The 18,314-nt window shown below is 40.5% G+C and overlaps 1 protein-coding gene across 1 annotated transcript in view; it reads left to right on the top strand.

Annotated features, from left to right (window-relative positions):
• il1rapl1a (interleukin 1 receptor accessory protein-like 1a) overlaps positions 1-18,314 on the top strand; it is a 92,896-nt gene that overhangs the window by 30,456 nt on the left and 44,126 nt on the right. Inside the window, exon 5 of the mRNA XM_020609277.1 lies at positions 12,722-12,796. Coding sequence (XP_020464933.1) covers positions 12,722-12,796 — 75 coding nt within the window. The remainder of the gene's footprint in view (positions 1-12,721; positions 12,797-18,314) is intronic.

Raw genomic sequence — 18,314 nt, forward strand, 5'->3', positions numbered from 1 at the left:
CATTACTGACAGAGATTCATCAACAAATTGTTAATTCTATTTGTGTATTTGTGGTTTGCTATGGAATTGTAGTCAGAACCTTTTGGTTGTGCAGCTTTGAAGTTCATCAGAAGCATTAAATTTTGATCCTCCTAGTGCATGTCTGTAACAAAGTGGTGTGTCTGACATGTGTCTAGAGAACTGCTGCTGCCCATGTTTCTGTGTCAAGGATTAGAGGTATGTAGTGATGGAGGCCTTAGGATCAGTGGAGTCTAATGGCTTCTCATCAATTTCTCCTGTCTAGGAAAGTGTGTGTCATGACTCCTGTAACCACATCTGACAAGAGTGATAAAGCATTTGTTAACGTTGTAAGATTTTGCTGGAGTTTGAAACCTAAATATAAATCTGTGCAGAGGGAGATGGACAGAGACAACAAGCTAGGGGCCAGCAGAGGAGGAGATAAGTAAAAAGGCAAGACAAAGAGCACATATGGTTTAGACATGACAGATCGGAGAGGGGGAGGGGGGAGTGAGAGAAGCTAATGATCTCCATCTGTCTTAGGAGGCTGCGAGAGAAGAGCATCATTAGGCTTTTGGAATAAGGGGAAGCAAACAAACACAGGGCTTGCCGATCTCACCCTGGCACCGTGTTACAGTATGTGACTGGCTTCATTTGAGTCAGCTGGTAAAATGTAGCTTGGAGACAGTTCAGACCATCAGTTGTGTCATGCCGATGAGCGCTGCTCTCCAGTAAGAGTGTTTGTGTGACACAGTAGATTTGTTTACTGTATTTATGCCAGAATCAATTTTAAGTTTCCATATGTGTGTCTTTGTTAATGTATGCTGACATGCAGTATTTAACTTTGAGTTGACTGAATGTGCAAATAGTACTGTATATTCACATTTTGTGCTTACGATCACAGAGGAGACTATTGAGTCTCTAATTAGAATTTGGCACAGACTAGTCATTTTTACTAGTGGCTCAAACATCAAGGAGAGAGTGATATGTTGTTTGCCCATGTCCTCTGCAGCAACATATACACTACATATCTGCAGGAAGGCACCGTTTGCGTTTTCCAAAATTATTACAAATACATTTGTTTTATGATGTGACAATACTATAGTTAAGCTTTGGTTTTGTTTAGGCTAAAACCAACTTGGTTTGGTTTAGTAAGAGATTCTTGGTAGTGAAAACATTGCTTGGGTTAAAATGACCACGTTAGTGGAGCTTCGTTGACCGTATTAAAAATGTGGCTAAAGGATAAAACCAGCCATTTTCTAAATTGATAGTATTTTAAACACTCCCTATACAGCAATTAAGGCCAACAATCATTTACCTCTGTTAGTCTCTCAGGTCAGGATGAGCTTATTTGTCTGTGCCATGCACCTCCATTGTTGCTCTAAAATGAGTGAGTAGAAGGAAATTCATTGTTAGATTTATTCTCTGTATTGTTGTTGTGTTGTGTTGAAAATACTGTCAAAATAGAAAATGACCAACCTGATCCTTTAATGTTATGGAAGGATGGAAACATCGTTGACTGTCATTTGGAAACAAAAAGCGACTGCTGTCTTCTGTATCAATCACCAGTGCTGCTACAGGACTTAACACTGTGACACTCACTGGTGCAACTTAAGCTGTTGGTCTTCTTGGGAAGATACAGCCATTTCTTTAAGTCATCTCACTTTAGCAGGAAGATCTCAGTATATAAGAGTTAGTGTCTGAAACTTTTGCTGCAGTGGATTGGACAACAGAGAGAAGACAAATGTGTTATGTAAGACAGAGGCGCTGCAATTTTATCAACACTGTGTTTTGTATTCTAGGTGAATACAAGACTATTTTGGCCTTATATTGCTCCGCTCTTGTACTATATTTTGAGCAAGTTTCAGCGTGTTTTTCAAATGGAGGTGCACTCCGCTAAGCTTAGTGCTGCCTGACAGAATAAAAAGAAACCGAGAGCTGGTGAGTTGCCTCTCTTCCTCTCCTTCCTGCTCTTCAGCTAATCTCCCCTAAATGAAAAGTACCTGTTGTGCACATGTCCTTGTCAGTTACCATAACATCATCACCTGTTTTACGTAAGCAAAATCCATTTTGTGTGTCTGCCCTCACGAAAAAAAAAAACAACAGGGGGCTGTTTAATAGTTAGGCTTCTCTGAGAGAGCTGTAACAATCATTTGCTCTGCTGAAAGACGAGGCTCTGCTGAGAAACACTTCTCTTATTCACCTGCTGCGGTTTTTGATCTTTAAAGCAGATTTTTAATAATATTTTAAATGACTACTCAAAAATGTGCACTTACTCCATATGAACAGCATTTTTGAGCAATACATTAACACATTCACAGGTTAATATACTGTAAAATGTTAATTATCATTCAGCAATTTCCAATCTGAGTGACTTTCTAAGGAGAAATAAGCACTAGTGGCGTCCACATAGCCACAGGAACATGTTTTGAGTTTGGGATACGCTGCTCTTGACAGACCAGTCGACCCTTAATCCCCCCGCAAAGCCTGTGTTTGAACAGTAAATGTGTGACTTAAATATGACAAACCTATTGATCAGCAAACAATTCAAAGTGTTTATTGTGGAGCTCAGACAACAAGTAAATCACATCTTGACAGCACCATATGGCGCTTTGACAGCTAAACAATGTGGCAATAAGGAAACAACCCACAGTCGTGAAGAAATCTGCTCCTGTTGGTTCAAAACTGCATTTAAACTTTAGGCTATGCTTTCTAGATAAAGATGCAGCGAGAAAGCAGACAGTATTATGGGGCACTGTATGTGTATATATGATGTTATTGGAAAATACTGAAAAGCTGTGATTCACCTTCTATTTTTTTGGTTCAGACCTTTTTTAAGTTAATTAAACATCACTCTTATGCCTGGTTAATGTTGATGATAATCCATGTTCATATATCAGACATTTCATTCATCTCATTTTTCATTTAGATTTAACAGATAAAAACCTTCTTTTCAATAGAGACCTGGTCAAGAGGGGAAACAAATAAAAGCAACAACATAAACTGATTAGAGTCTACACAGTATCCAGTTAATTGAAGTTAAGTGAAGAATGATGAATAAAGCTGACTAAAACTAAAACTTAGCAGTCATTTAGTTAATAAATATGTACCATCTATATGAGATGCTCACCAGTGTTTGTGTGTTTCTAATCTGGGGAAGTGTCAGTTTCATACTGTAGCACCACTGTTTTTCATGGTTAAAGTTACTCAGCCCTAAATATAATGTTATGCCCTGAAAACAGCTGACATCTGTGCATGACCTTGTGTTGGGTTGCTGAGTAATCGGTCTCATTCATGTGTGATGTAACATTTGTTTTTCAGCTCTTATCAGGCTTACTACGGCTAAAATGTAGTTGGCTAGGGCGGGTGGAGTGGGACTGACAAAATAGACCTTGGAATCGTGTGTTGTCATGATTAGGGAGAGGCCAGCAGGTTCAGCAAAATCTAAACTGTTCCAAAGTGATGGAAAACTAGCCACATTTGAACAGAAAATGTTTTTACACACAATATGAATTTTGTTGAACAGCATATGTCAACAAAATTCTATGTGGTTATGTGTATAGTTCAAAAATAATTTTGTAGTGTGTAGTTACTCTTTACAGTCAAGGAACCTTTGTGACTCCCCACCCCTCTCCCCATGTCTTCTGTCTTGTGTGTATGTTGTCTGTTGACAAAATGAGCTAAAGAATAAAGAAAGAAGCCTGATAAGAGCTGAAAAACAAGTGTTACATCACACATGAATGAGCTAAAGAAAGAATAAATCAAATCAAATCAAAACATATATGCAGTACATATTAGGCAGGGCACAGTGAAATTACTGTTAATTATTTTTGACTTGTATAAATGTGTATGTTCATCACAGAGTTGTTAGATACAGATGAGAGCTGCTGAGGTTGCCGTGGAGACAGGTCAAGGGAGCCGATGGAGCAGATGGTGGTGAGGTGACCTTGCAGTCTGCCTATCTGTTCCTCAGTTATTTCATGTAAATCTCAGCCCTATACATGTCACTTCAGGTATTCTACTGAGTGTTTACTCACCTGGACAGATCTGAGGCTTGTATGCAGCGCGACAAAAAAGAGACACGCACATACACACACTCTTCCTTTGGGATTATACACTGTGCATGCTGGTTGTAATGTGCCAGGACTTTGTTAATCCTGTCTCTAGGGAGCATATCCACCTGCTTTGGCTTTTACCTGCAGTTCACTGGGTTAGCCTTGTTCTCCTGCTCTGACAGAGTAACAGACTGGACACCCTGCCACCAGGGCTTCCCTCAAAATTTCCCACGGTGAGATCGGCACTGATTAGACTGCTAATCCATGTCACTGTAGGACTTGGTGCTGGATGATTTAACGGTCAGTGACTGTCTTGTCTGAAAATGTTTCTATGTCATGTATTCCAAAAACCTTACAAATAAATCCCCTTCCTGTTTTTCTGCATAAGCCCCATTCAGGTATATTACTGTAAATATGCATTGTACTCTTTTGTCTAGCACGAATGACTTCTCTATCGCCACTCCACCCCTGTTACTGAGACTGAAGGTGTGTGTATTATATGAGTGTGTTGTGCACGCCTGTTGGACTGAGTGTGAAATCAAGGATCAGCAGCCGGTGTGTGCAATAGGGGCATGTGCAAATGTTTGCATGTGTGTTTGTGTGCTAAAGCAGGTAGCCAGCACTGACTTGCATTACTGAATGTGTACCCACTGCCCATGAGCTGAGCCCTAATGGAAGAACAGTGTGTATACACTTACCCATTGTGGAACATGAACGTTCAGTGATATTTACCAAGATACACGGCACAATTACACACATACAAACTGCCAGTGAGAGTCCGGGACATAAGCTGGGTGGAGTGAAAGAAGCTAAGAAAAAAAAATGGTTAAACTTACTGAAAGGTTAAAAAAAAACTGTGATGGGGCCAATTCTGGGACAGTGACAAAAACATGAAAGGGAAACAGTGAGGGATAAAGGAGCACACTTCTTAGTGAGATAGAATGAAAGAAAACATTGCTCTGTGCTACAGTGGAGAAAGAGAGAGAGAAAGACAGATGAATGGGCTGAGCTGTGTGTTCAGTGAAGGCACAAAGCAGACTATGCTAAACTACCCCTTTCACAAATTGCTGATGTGTCGATAGTGCTGATGAACTGAAGGTTGGGGCCAGATATAGTAAATCGTCTCCCCATCAAGTTCTCCTCCTTTGAGTCCTCTTTATTTTCCTCTTCTGTTCTTACCTCTCCCACCCTGCACCGTCCTCTTTCTTCTCTCTCCTTGCCTGTATTTTGTCCTCTACTTTGTTTTTTTCCACTTCATATCCAGCCAAGGTCCCAGAGGCATTATTGTTCAGCACCTGCCCATAAAACAATGGCAGATATACATGCACTACTTGTGGTTTTCCCTCCTATTCATTCATATTCATTTGAACTTTGAATTACATCACAGGTGGACACATGCCCTATTTTTATGTGTCCTTTCAGGTACATAACCTTGTGAAGATCATAAACATGCAATACATGCTTTCCATCTCACATTTCTTTCTAGTTGCCTCCCTTCTCTCACAGCATGTTCAAATAAACAAGCATACAATAAGTGCACATGCTCAAGCATGGGTTTCAAACATGCAGATGTGCTTTTTCATTTGCAGACTTTGTATACAGGCTCCATTCCCTCCTGTATAGTGGTTTTATTGACTTTTCCCTCTGTGTTGTCTAACTGTACGAAAGCTGCCTTGTGAATCTTGATGTTTACTCCAAGTACTAGTTGTTTGGCATAGAGCATCTGGCAACTGTTTCAGACACTACGCAAACTAAGTAAATGCAAGGGCCATGTAAGTAATTATGTACATAAGCAGTGGCTGCCCTGCATCTTGGCAAATGCAATACACCGCTCACCCAACAGGGGGCAAGAGTCACTGACCCACGGTCTGAATCAGGTCATGTGATTTATCCAGTACAAACAAAATTGCTGCCGAAGGGGAGTACATTATTTTGCTTCTGCTGAATCACTGCAGGTAAATGAGAAAAAAGGTGTGCATTCGCTGTATCATAAAGATGCCAATGAACCCAAAGAACTTCATACAGCCCAGCTCTTTGATACCGAAAACAGTTCTTCTTCTGCAACAAATATTTAAGAATAGAGTAACAGTATTCGTATTAGAGCTCCTATCAGAAATGTTTGAAATGATACTCGTATTTTGCTACACACTACATGTCAAACTCTCCTTGCATTGCTAGGAGCGTTCATGGCTGCATAGAGTCTGAAAGAGCCCTAACACTGGAACAATCATATTGTATACTACAACACTACTACAACACAATAGAGTTGATGCAGTACATCATATGTCTCACAGATCCCTGCAGAATGTAAAGACAGATGACTGGGCAAGTTGATCGAGTATGTGTGTTTGGTGTGTGGATGTGAGTTTAATTTGAATTTAAATGTAAGGAAGAGGTGAACGAGAGTGGGACAGCCCATTTTGCTGGTACTGTACCTGCTTTATATGTGTAATTACTTACATTTAATTAAACTGAGATGAAATTCATTGTTGTCATTTCAAGAGCGAAGCAAAACCTGCCTAAAATAAGTCAGCAAAGTTTCACTGCATTCTCTCTATACGGTTTATGAGTTTGAGAATGATTTACATTTTCTTGTGTCTACATGTAAACAAGTGTTTTCATTTTCTTCCTTAACTCTGCTGCACAGGGGAGGCCATTAAATCTCGAGGACACCTCTGACTTGTTCTTTATTTCTGTAGACCCATAAAAATGGGTTATTCTATTAGCCTGCGTAAAATAATCCTTGTTGAGAGTCAGGAAAAATAAATTAAAACAGTCTTAATGAGGCTGCTTTTTAAGTAAAGAATAATAGGTTATTATATTGTGGGGAGGCACATACTTCCTGAGCATTCAGTTTGCAGCCACTTAAAGCCTGGCTCAAGAAGCTGCCTTGGCTAATTAACACTGGGTTAAAGTAAAAGGCCTGTTAAAGTTTGTGAGGAGGAGAAGCCTGAAATCAGGGCACCAGTATGATTATTGAATAAAGCATTTATAAGGGCCAAAGATATGCGGACACAAACACTTGTATACACGTGCGCTCACATACAGAATGCGCACACACGCCTGTTGAAGAGAGCTGAATCATTGTACATCCCCAACAATCAATAAAGTATTTTCTCTGTCTCTTTCCTTCACTCTGTGTCTCTGTCTCTCTCTGTGTATCGCTCCCACTTCATCTTTCACTTTCTCTAATAATTTTCTTCTCTTTTTGTCAAATTCGTCTTTAATTGGCCTACATGGAGTTCTTATTAGGTAATGAATTGTTAAATGTAGTTTCCAACATATTTTACAAAGGCAAGAGCAAGGAACTGGCATGCGAGTGCTGACTTTTAATTTCCTAGCTCTTCTTATTTCACAAAGATATGGATTATTGAGGCCTCACAGCTGGACCCCTACTTTGAATAGCCTGCTCACTGCCATGTTTCATCATCAGCTAGTCTCTTAGGGAGCTGCTTAGTCAGATAAGTTTCACTGGCAGCCTGAACAAAGAAGCCAATTGTGCTCACTTTTGGTGATGATAAGCATTAATGGTGCATGTGACTATGATGCAGGACGCTGTCTAGTCTTATTTGTGGGACATAATGTTCACTGCTTTTGCTTTGATGTTGAAATATTTTGGCATTGCCAGAGGCAGGGTTCTCAACACAGCGGTGCACAGTAGGGGAGCGTGATGTGCTTTAGGATGAACAGAACTGGTTTTATTACTTTAGTCTAGATGGCCCCATCAGGCCCCCTGTTCAGCTTCTCTCATGTGGCAAATAGTCAGGACTGGAATTGAATTCTATATAGTCTCAGGTGACTTCATACAGGGAATCATACAGGATGGTTATGGCATCATCAGCAATGCAATGAAAGTGACTCAAAGGTGGCAACAGTACAGAGGAAGGTCACTCTTAATATATGGCCATGTCCTGCAGGACAGTATGGGAGTTTTCCAGCTGTAGAGGAGAACTGAGACTTCTCTAGTGAAGCTTAGCGGCCTTGGGAGACTCGAGTACTTTTTGTTTCCTCTAGTCTCCTTTCTTCTATTTTTGCCTTTTTTTTTCTCCAGCTTGACTGCCTCTGTTGGTAAAAATACAGAAAACCTTTTGAAACCAATTTCCTGAGAACAAAGGACAATGCAGGCTTGTGTTCACAACTTCAAGTGTATGTGCCTGTCTCTATGTCCAAGCATAAATTGGTGTGTGAATATCTGTCACTGTGACTGCATTAAGTGCCCTGTCCATTTGTATGCCTGTGTGAGTGCCTACACAACCATAGACCACTTTTAGCAGTAATTCATACATTTGATTTGTTCTTTTTTTCACCTTTGTCATCTTTGTTTTGCAATAGCATTATTTCTGCAAATTCCTCACCCCCACAAATTGTACAAACAGAAAAACCCAGTGATCCACATATGTCAGCCCCATCCTTAATTCATTAATTTGCTGCTTCCCTACAGTCAGTCATCCAGAATAATCCATCTGGAAAGTCCAGTGAGCTTTTCCACCAGCAGGCAGAAATGGGATTGTGGATGACTGATCAGAAGGCTTATTCCCACAGAGTTCCACTCACACTCTACATGTAGACCTGGATGAAAACACATACATAGTGCACACAGAGCTTGACTTAGTCTCTCCTCAATAGCACTTCAGACCTACTCACAGACATGTAGCGTAGTTACTTCAAACTGACTGTCATGTGGCAAAAAACCTTAGGCTTTGAAAACACAAACCCAGCCATGCATGTGATTGCTTCATATCTTACACACTGCATGCTACATTCTTCTCTTTAAACAGTGTACCCATCCCAGGAATATAGCCCTAATGCCATGTGGTTGAAGTGTTTACAGAGATATTGTGTCACGGTGACTTTGTGCCACCTTCTGAAATGAATTCCTACTAATTTGCTGCAGAGGATAGTTTATGCTTCTGCCCTAAGAAATATTTTATGGGGAATCACTGATCGCATGATATAAAACCTGCACAAGCACCAGCACAGCCATTCTGGTCCACTAAAGACACATTCATACAGGAGATGTACAGTAACTGACTCGCCTCATCAACAGCCATGTCACACTCTATTATAACTAATATATGCTTTTAATTTGTTCTCCAAGTATAATTTTATGGGGGAGGTCCGTGGCTTAAGAGGTAAAGGGGGTTGTCCTTTACTTGCAGGCTTGGTGGTTTCATCCCTAGCTCCTCCTGTCCACATGCTGCAGTGTCTTTTCCCAAGACACTGAACACCAAATTGCTCCTGATGGTTTGGGCTGCACAGTGAATGTATGAATGAGAGGAACATTATAAAGTGTATTGTCCATTACATTAAAAAAGCACTATATAGTGTAAGTGCAGTCCATTACCCTTTGCTATAATGAAGGACGTGAATATCCTTCATCACCCAAACTGGATGTGGTATGGACATGAAATCAGAATTTGCAGCCATCACATGAATAACGCACAGCAGTATCACAACCATAGGTGTAGTGCTGCTGGAGCACGAATGGGATGACATTCGGCCACTTTTTTTTTCTCCAAGAAAGGTAAAAGAATATTTGTATAATATGGTTGAAGTTCATAACATGTTTTTGTGAGCTCTTCAAGATCGAATCATCAGTAAAGCGTACATCCTTCAAAAGAGCTGGTCAAAACAAACGGAATGGTCTAATTTGAGATGTTTAAATCTAAGGTGTGGTGATTGATTTACAATGTCAATTCACAGACTGACATGCAGGAAGACATTCCACCTTAAAAGTGGCTGGTAGCTGCTTGCAGCCACACAATTAATAGACCTATAGCTGTGTTGCTAACTAACGTTAATTTAAAAAGACAGAAAAACAGTAGGGGTACAGTGCAGGCTACAACTATGAAAGATGGTGCATGTGTTACAGGTCCTGCATTAATATAATATTTTCTTTTTAACTGACATATATACATATAAAACTATCTATGGCTATAACATTTACCCTTTGACAAATGGCATCTAACACATATTCTGCCAGACCAGAAAATAAAGTTAGTCATACATCTGATCGTGTAGGCAATCACAGCTGACTAATTGTAATCAATAGGAAAAGTGTTTACATGGCCCTCGAAAGATGCCACATCTTAATTAACCATGTGTGTGCACATTACTCGAACCAAAATCAATAAGAGATCAAATACATGGGTGGACATGATCATAACCTTGTAAATATACTGTAGCATTTTTTTAATTTAAATAAGATACATGAAACATCCATCATTATTCTCATGATGCTTCCAAAACCTTTCATTAACAACTCACCAGATACATTTGCATGTTTAATTACCTCTTTTTGTCTATGGTTGCTTAATTCCAGACTTTGCCTGTTAATGGCAAGCACAGACTCCCAGTCCTTCACATTTGAAATGGTGTCCCCCTCCCCGAACTGTGATAACTGATGTATTTTCCATAAAGAAGTGGTAATTAAGATAATGAGATTTTCAGAAGTAAGTGTTGCATGACAAAATGAGAGGGAGCATGTTTTTTGACTGGTTCACTTTAGCTTTATAAATGCTCCTTTCCATCCTCTCTCCTGTCTAATTCATTTCATTTCAGCAGCTCTCCTTTTCTGTCTGCTGATGTCTGCCTCCTACCGTATCTGTGCTCCCCTTACCACATCTGCTTCCCCTCTCATCTCCCCGTACACAGCTTGTCGTCATTTGTTTGCCTAGTGCATAATTAGCTATAGGATCACCCATTGTGTAATTATGTATAGCAGTTTGATATGTAATTAAAATTGTCTCAGTATCCAGTGTAATTTGTGTTGTGTGATTACTTAACAGTGTAAACAGTTGTGCCTAAATGCCCATGACCACCCCTCTCATAGATGTCACTGCGCTGTCAGTATTTACACACCAGCAGGTGTTACCACAAATATATAAATAAAAAAAAATAAACAGATTCAGACCAATACATGATATTCATTAACACATCTGCGTCATCTGACATGAACGTCTTCCTGACAGCTCAAGCAATTGATAAATATCTTATTATTCCGTCTTAAACCAAGCACTTTACAAGACCACGAGCTTTGCTGTGCTGAATGACTTAACGCAGCAACATTGCATGGCTTGTTTCTCGCAAATCCAGCCATCAAAATGGAGCAGGGCTTTGAAGCAGCTTGTTAGCAAGCTCTTATAATAAGGCAAAAGAAGAGGGCTTGTGAGTACACGCTAAGGAAGCATCTTAATGAAAGCATTGAACTACAGTAGAGTGTTGGGGGTAGTGTCTGTTTTATTCAGTAACGGTTTTTTCACAGCTGGTTTAGGAAGTGCAGAATTAGTGGTTTGCCTCTCTCACCGTATATAATTGTTTGCAGCATCCTTCTTTGTCTGTGTCTCTGTGTACTCTGCTGTTGTGCACAGTATTCAAACATCATACCCTTCTTATCTGACCTACTGTAAAATGTAATATATAGAGTTATTACCATAAATAAAAATGTTAACTAGACACAAAGACATATATTTGCAGGCATACATACTGCTCTATACAGTGTATCTAGACAGTTTTTTTCCCAGTAAATTCCACCTTTATTTCAGGTCTTACAATACAATGGAGAAGTCTACACTCATATTAATACAGAAGAAGAAATTCTGAGGTCTCTGATACTGTATCAAACGTGTTATGCCTGCTAGCAGTAAAATGTGGGTTATAATGAGCTTAACATTTCCCAAGTTTTCCTCATGATGCAATGGCACAGAAATAAAATATTGTGTTGCAGATTTGAATGGATCACTGAATACATATACAGTGTTAAACTTAAAGTATTGAAATCAGGACAGAGAGAACATCTACAGTACATCACCTTCCTTTTACATAAAGGTGAACACAGATAGCAGTGTAATTATGCAGTATAAGTGTAGATGAGTCAGACCGGTGTTTAGTTTAGTTTTTTTTTTTTTATATCAGGTGTCCACATTTTAATTTTGTATTAAGAGCCTTTATGATGCCATAGCCAAAATGTGAAACCCCTCTCAGCACATGTCTGAAGTGCTTTTGATGGTTCAAACCTGCAGCCACTCCAGCAGAGCTGCTCAGTGGCCAGTGGTATCAAACTCTGCTGTACTAGACAAATCCCTGCTGGGAATATGTGTGACTTTGTGAATGTGAAGCTAAACATTGTTGAAAAAAATGGGAGAAAAAACTGCATTGCAAGACTACCTTGTCTTTTTGAGGGAAAGATAAAGTTCCACATGATTAAAACACTTCAGTTACGTACCATACGTCATGTACCATCTTTGCTTTCTTAACCTTTCAGTCCTTAGGAGCACTGTCTTTCTTGCAGAACACACATTTTTAACAGCAATTAAACTGATGAATGTTCTGGGCATTCCCCAAAGGAGGGATTTCAGCAGCAGGTCTGACATCCACCGTATGGGTGATTAGCATCATTAGAGCATCAGCTGCTTCCTCTCATTCAGACATACACACTACAGGCTCTTCAAATGCCTAACACTCCTGTAAATTCAGTGGCGGCTTGTTTTTGACAACCCAGTGATTACAAGTAGGTCAGATGAATAGAACCCAAGATTTAAAGTCACTAGAGAGCAATGATTTTGCAAAGATAAAGAGGACACACAAACATTTTCACTACTTTTCAGTAACAGTTTGTATTGCTAGTTTGTCTCATATCATATATAAATTGTGTCTTTTCTCCTTTTCAGCTCCTTTGACTGACAAGCCGCCAAAGATCCTGTTTCCCTCGGAAAACAAGATTAGCAATATGGAACTTCAGCTAGGTAAGAGAATCACAGGATTTCCTCCAGCTGCAGTCAGTGCTGTCTGTGTCACTTCCAAATGACAGGAAATGGATGACTTTACAAATCCTCTCCAACACACCTCCAGGCGATGAACACAGATTGATGATGGCAGGTTTATTTGCTGGAAAAATAGCAGAAGAAGAAAAAAACAAAAACAATTGTGAAGGTGTTTTCCATATATGCAATTGGTGGATTCTGAAATTCCTAAGGCTGTTTTGTCAACAATGGAGAGCCCATGTGATGCCAGGGTTCCATACGGTGGCTCTCCACATGGAGAGGCAGCCGTTTTCTATCGCTGTTTGTCTTCTTTGACGTGGGGTCACGATGGGCCTACACGAGTGTACGTGCATGAGTGACTATATGCGTATGGTGGTGTTTGTTTTTCTCTATGACAGCATATTGCTTGATTTCTGGGTGCCGTCCGCTGTCCACATGGCGCTCGCTGCTCCGTGAATGGCTAATGCGTCTGTCATGGTGAAGACTGAGAGGTCTGAGAAACAGAAGGAGCAGATGAGTGTGTGGCAGAAAGTGAGAGGGTGGGGACAGAGACAGGGAAGGTGCAATGAATCGCTGAGTGGTTGCGTTTTGTCTTCTAGCTGATGCTATTGGAACAAGGGTATAGCTCATTGAAAATGCCTGAACGGTTGGCTGATCAAGAGTGAAAAATTGCTGCTGTTGTTAAACTGACAAGCACAGCCTCAGATGTGAGCATATTCACACAGATGCATGTGCAGGTTGCACAATGCAGGCCCTTCAGCTATTTGTTTCTGTCTTTATTTCATTTTGAGATTTAGAGGAAAGCGTTGGCTTGTCCTTTCAAATTGTCTGCAGTTATTTAAACTCTCACTGCCAGCAATGTCAAATTATTGCTGTGTTAGTGTGTGTTGTGGGGTGTGTATGTATTGAAAGGTGGGTGCACTTAGTACTGTATAGTACTAAACACTTCCTTAAACTTGGGACACTTGTGAGAAAGTTTTAAAAGGAGAATGGTGTAAGTCAGTGCAACAAAGGTGGAGATATCCTGCTTTATACACAAGACTTCTAGGGGTCAATCCTCAATATACATTTCCTATGTAGGCACATTTTTATGATGCAGTTCAATAACATCCTGTTAAACCATTTATGCCTGTTAAAAGCATGCGTCTTTGCAACTGCTATGTCTCCAGTTTGTAATGCAGTTTGTGTTTAAAGCTGCATTCAGACTGAGTTTCAAAGGTGTGAAAAAACACAGCCCTCTCCATTCATTTCTATGGGGGACTACATTCACCACAGCCGACACCAGCACTGTAGGGGGTTCCAGCAAAATGCCACAGCCCTCTGGTTCAACTTTTGCCACACCAGATGGTGACATCATCTGGCAAAGGCACTGCGCTGACCAATCTTGTACTGGGAAAGCCCACTGGAAGAAGGCTTTTGTTAGCATGAGCATTCATTGCTATTCACTCTTGAATTTGGGCCACAGTTAATGCACCATAGCAACATGACATGCATTTATATTGGTTAGGGTACTGGAGGTTAAACTGTGTTTTTATCCATCATTGTTGATACACTGGTGGTAGAAATTGGTGCTAACATAGAGTAGGATACGTTAGCAGAATGGGTAACCAAAACACAGTGAAAACTCTTGTGCTGGAAACATGAATGAAGCCACACACTTTGGTTTCTCACAATGTGGCTGTATAGTATACACATGCAACACTCCCTCTGTGACCCCCACCCCCCCAAACCAATGCAGCCTCTTGCGTAAAAACTCAGAAGAGAGTTGCATTTTACTGGACTGTCTGAACACTGGCTAAACCCAACCAAAGATAACGCAGGTGACATCACCAGGGTTGTTTTTTTTAGACTTAACATGTCAAATTTCATACCGGAACCACAGAAGACATTATACAGTTGTATTCACAGGCTAATTATTTCTACTCATGACTTGTAATCTGATCTAAACCAGTGGGGTTCTGTCAGAAACGGCGCTCGATGCTGCCAAAAAGTGTTTAGTGAACTCAATTAAAAGGCCAGACGAGGAAGTGTTGAACAAAACCGTCTCTTTAATAAGAGAGCTAAAACTAAAACAAAACCATACGAGACAAGGTGAAACACAAAACCCACAGTCGGTATCAGTCCCAGGTCAGAGCCAGCAAACACATACATCCAGGGGAATCCAAAGTTTGTTGTCCAAAAGGGAAAGTCCGATAATCATACACCGTGGCAGCCCGTAACAAGTGGGCGAGGCAGAATAGAATAGTCCGAGGTAACAGTCCGGGATCAGAAACACAAAATACCAAAACTGAAGAAAATGCTGGAAAGTCAGAGCTGGGGTCTAGAACAATCTGGCAGCATCCTTGTGGGAGGACGCTGCCTAAATAGAGGTGTAAACAGGTGCAAACAATAACGAAGCAGGTGAAACTAATGTGAGTGATGAAGAACGTAAAAAGACCGAAACTAAGGTGAAACAAAAACAGGAAGTAATGTCAAAAAAAAAGCCGGACGGGAAGCAGCGGACCCGAATCATGACAGGGTTCCCTGCTAATGGTATGGCACTACTATCGCAAAAAGAGAGTCATAAGAAAGACAGAGGAGATAAGAAAGAAAAAGTATTTGTGATGTCATTCAGTAAGTCCTCACAGACTCCCAGCAGTGTCTAAAGCACAGAGACAGCAAGGTAAATATATTACAGCCAGGCCCCATTTTGTGTGCAGAAAAGTTGTCTCTCGCTGCAGAGGAGAGTTTCTCTTTTATTTAGCTTTATTTATTCATTCTCCTCTTCCTTAATATTTGTTGATTCATGCCCTAAGCAGCTTTATGGAGCAATGTGGCAGATTTATTGTAGTCAGCACATTCACAGAGAGAGGCAGGTCCCTTATGGAAAGTGAGAGACAGAGAAGGAGAAAAAGAGATGGGATCCAGTGAAGGCCAGTGGTTGGGCAGTAAAATCAGAGCCATAAGCAGAGAGATAAATCTGCAACACTGCCCAGAAACACAGCCCCACTTTATCTCCTCCACTGCTGCAACCAGTTTAGGTCTCAGACAGCTGCCATGACAGCCAGCTTTACACAGCAGACATATGCAGTGACATAAATAAAACACATATATTGCTCCCACTGAAAACATGTGACGGAGGAAAATCATCGAGGATGATGCAGAAAGAAGAGCAAAAAAGTCAATGAAAATAAATGAAATTAGAAACAGAGAAGCATGAGAGCAGTCTGAAAAGCAAGAGAGGTGTCAGAGAAATAAGGATTGTTGAAAAAAAAATATGATGGGGGAAATAAGACAGGGGCATCAGGGGAGTTTATATGTCTCAGACATGGGGTGTCTTGTCAGAGTATCCCAGCTCTCCTTAAGTCTCCTCAGAGGTGTCTGCCACTGTGTCCCTTTCTGCCGAAGAGCCAAAATCACACACCCACAGATCCATACTGAACCCTATCCCTGCCACCAAATACCAGGAGGTGTGTGTTGTTCTCATCATAAATCTATAAGACTTCAGGGCTTCATGAGTGCTTATGTGCAGTATGTGTGACTTTGTGAATGCATTTAGTAGCAGACCTGCAAATATCACTTGCAGGCAGTTTCAACATTTTCAAAGTAGTTTTCAAAAGAGACACAATCAAGGTTGTGTTGGATGGTTTGGATTTTGTCAGCAGCTAGTTTTTCTTTTGCCAGATTTACTGCTGTCCCCCAGTGGTGAGATGGTGCAGTCCACTTCTTCCAGAATAGCAGGATGATTCATGTTGCGGGGTTTCAATTTGTGTCTGTGTGCTGGGGTTGGTGAGAGCGCTCACAGAAGCTTACATAGCTGAGTACATTTTAAGACACACATGCTCAGACAGACTCATTGACTTGGTGTTGATTCCCTTGGGATGATTTGTCATGAGTTTGCTTCCCCAGATGGTGGGGTAAGAGGATTCAACTCACGCTTGTGCAGCACTCTCTGTTTCTCTAGCTCTCCCTGTGCATCGCACACACCCAACAGCATGGACGGCAAGATGGAGGTGATTTTTATATTGTACTTCATTCCAACATGGACTATGTAGAGTCATAAACACAGCCATTGCACACATGGACACACGCGTTCTCACACTGCACACAAATATGTTTTTCACAAGCTCAGAGAAATAGACAAACTGAAAATCTGGAAACATTTCATTACATTCCATATTTGTTTTTATGTCATTCCCTTTCTGCACTAGCTTTGACTTTAGTAATTTCTGTTGTAGATATGCAGGTACAATATATCATGTAAACTATTACGTACCATAACACTTCTCTTTCTCTCCTTGTGTCCATGCCTTACCCCTTACCCAAGTTCTTGCTCTCTGTCTCCCTTCTTTCTGTTATGTATTACATCCTTTTACCTCTTACCTGTCTTCTCTCTTCACTGTCTCACTTCCTGACTCAGATTGGAGGATTCATCCTAATTTTCCAAAGTTTGTTGAAGTGGGCGGCTCTTATCTCTCCTTCACTCTATGTCCAACACTTAAGACCTTCTCGATCTTAAACAACCAGACATGCCACATTTCCATGGAGAAGGGTGAAACTGAAACTGGCATTGTTTAGGGAGTTACTAAAGGTCAATGTAGACTCACTTCACTAATTTACTTTCCCACACTTTCAGTCTCTCTCTCAATCTGTGTCTTAGAGACACTCCCTTTTCATTCCCTCACTTGAAATATCATATCTCTGACAGTTCCTGTGTGCAGATCCAAAGTGGAGGTGTATTAACACAGCTGCGGCTGTGCTCATTTACATCATCAGTGTTGGTAAATATGCTATTAAATAAATAAAAATGTGGTGCAGCAATATATTCCGCACCTGACAGTAATTTGTGACAGGTTTAGTAAATATTCCCTTTAGTGTTATTTTAAATCTGTGCTATTATCAATAGGTCCATCTTGAACAATATGTCACCCTTAAACAGACCAGCGATCAGAGAAAATGAAATGCTTTTTATATTTTATTGTCCTTTGAAAAAACAGGCACCCAGCCAGCAATTACACTTCCTACAAAACATATCTGTTGTTGCAGTTTAGCTGTATATAACTGTGTTCTAGAAAACAGGACTCCTGTAAAAACACATTTGAGTTTGTGTGTCAGGGTCAGTAATCTGTCAGATAATACATGACAATGACAACACCATGTGGTCCAAGTCTGCACTTTAAATGGTCACATTGTTCATCTGATGCAAAAGAATGTACTGAGAGTAGAACTGAGCAAGGACATGTATCTGTCTTTTAGTACACTGAGAAAATGAGCCCTTAAAGGTCAGCCTGCAGATATGTGAAACAGTTCTTTTTGTGTGTGTGTCATCATTCAGTTTAGCTGCGGTTCCATAGTGTCCCAGCATTAAGTAACCTGTGGTGACCGGTATGGTAACTAGTGTGTCAGCAAAACAAAGCAAAAGGTTTAAGTGTGTGAATGGTCGTCATTAATCATTGAGTCTGGGTCTGAGAGCAGGAGCTTGCAGTATGATAAATGAACTAACAGCGCCTCTACACATGCC

The sequence above is a fragment of the Monopterus albus genome, unplaced genomic scaffold (genome assembly GCF_001952655.1).
Source record: "Monopterus albus unplaced genomic scaffold, M_albus_1.0 scaffold99.1, whole genome shotgun sequence".
Classification (NCBI taxonomy): domain Eukaryota; kingdom Metazoa; phylum Chordata; class Actinopteri; order Synbranchiformes; family Synbranchidae; genus Monopterus; species Monopterus albus.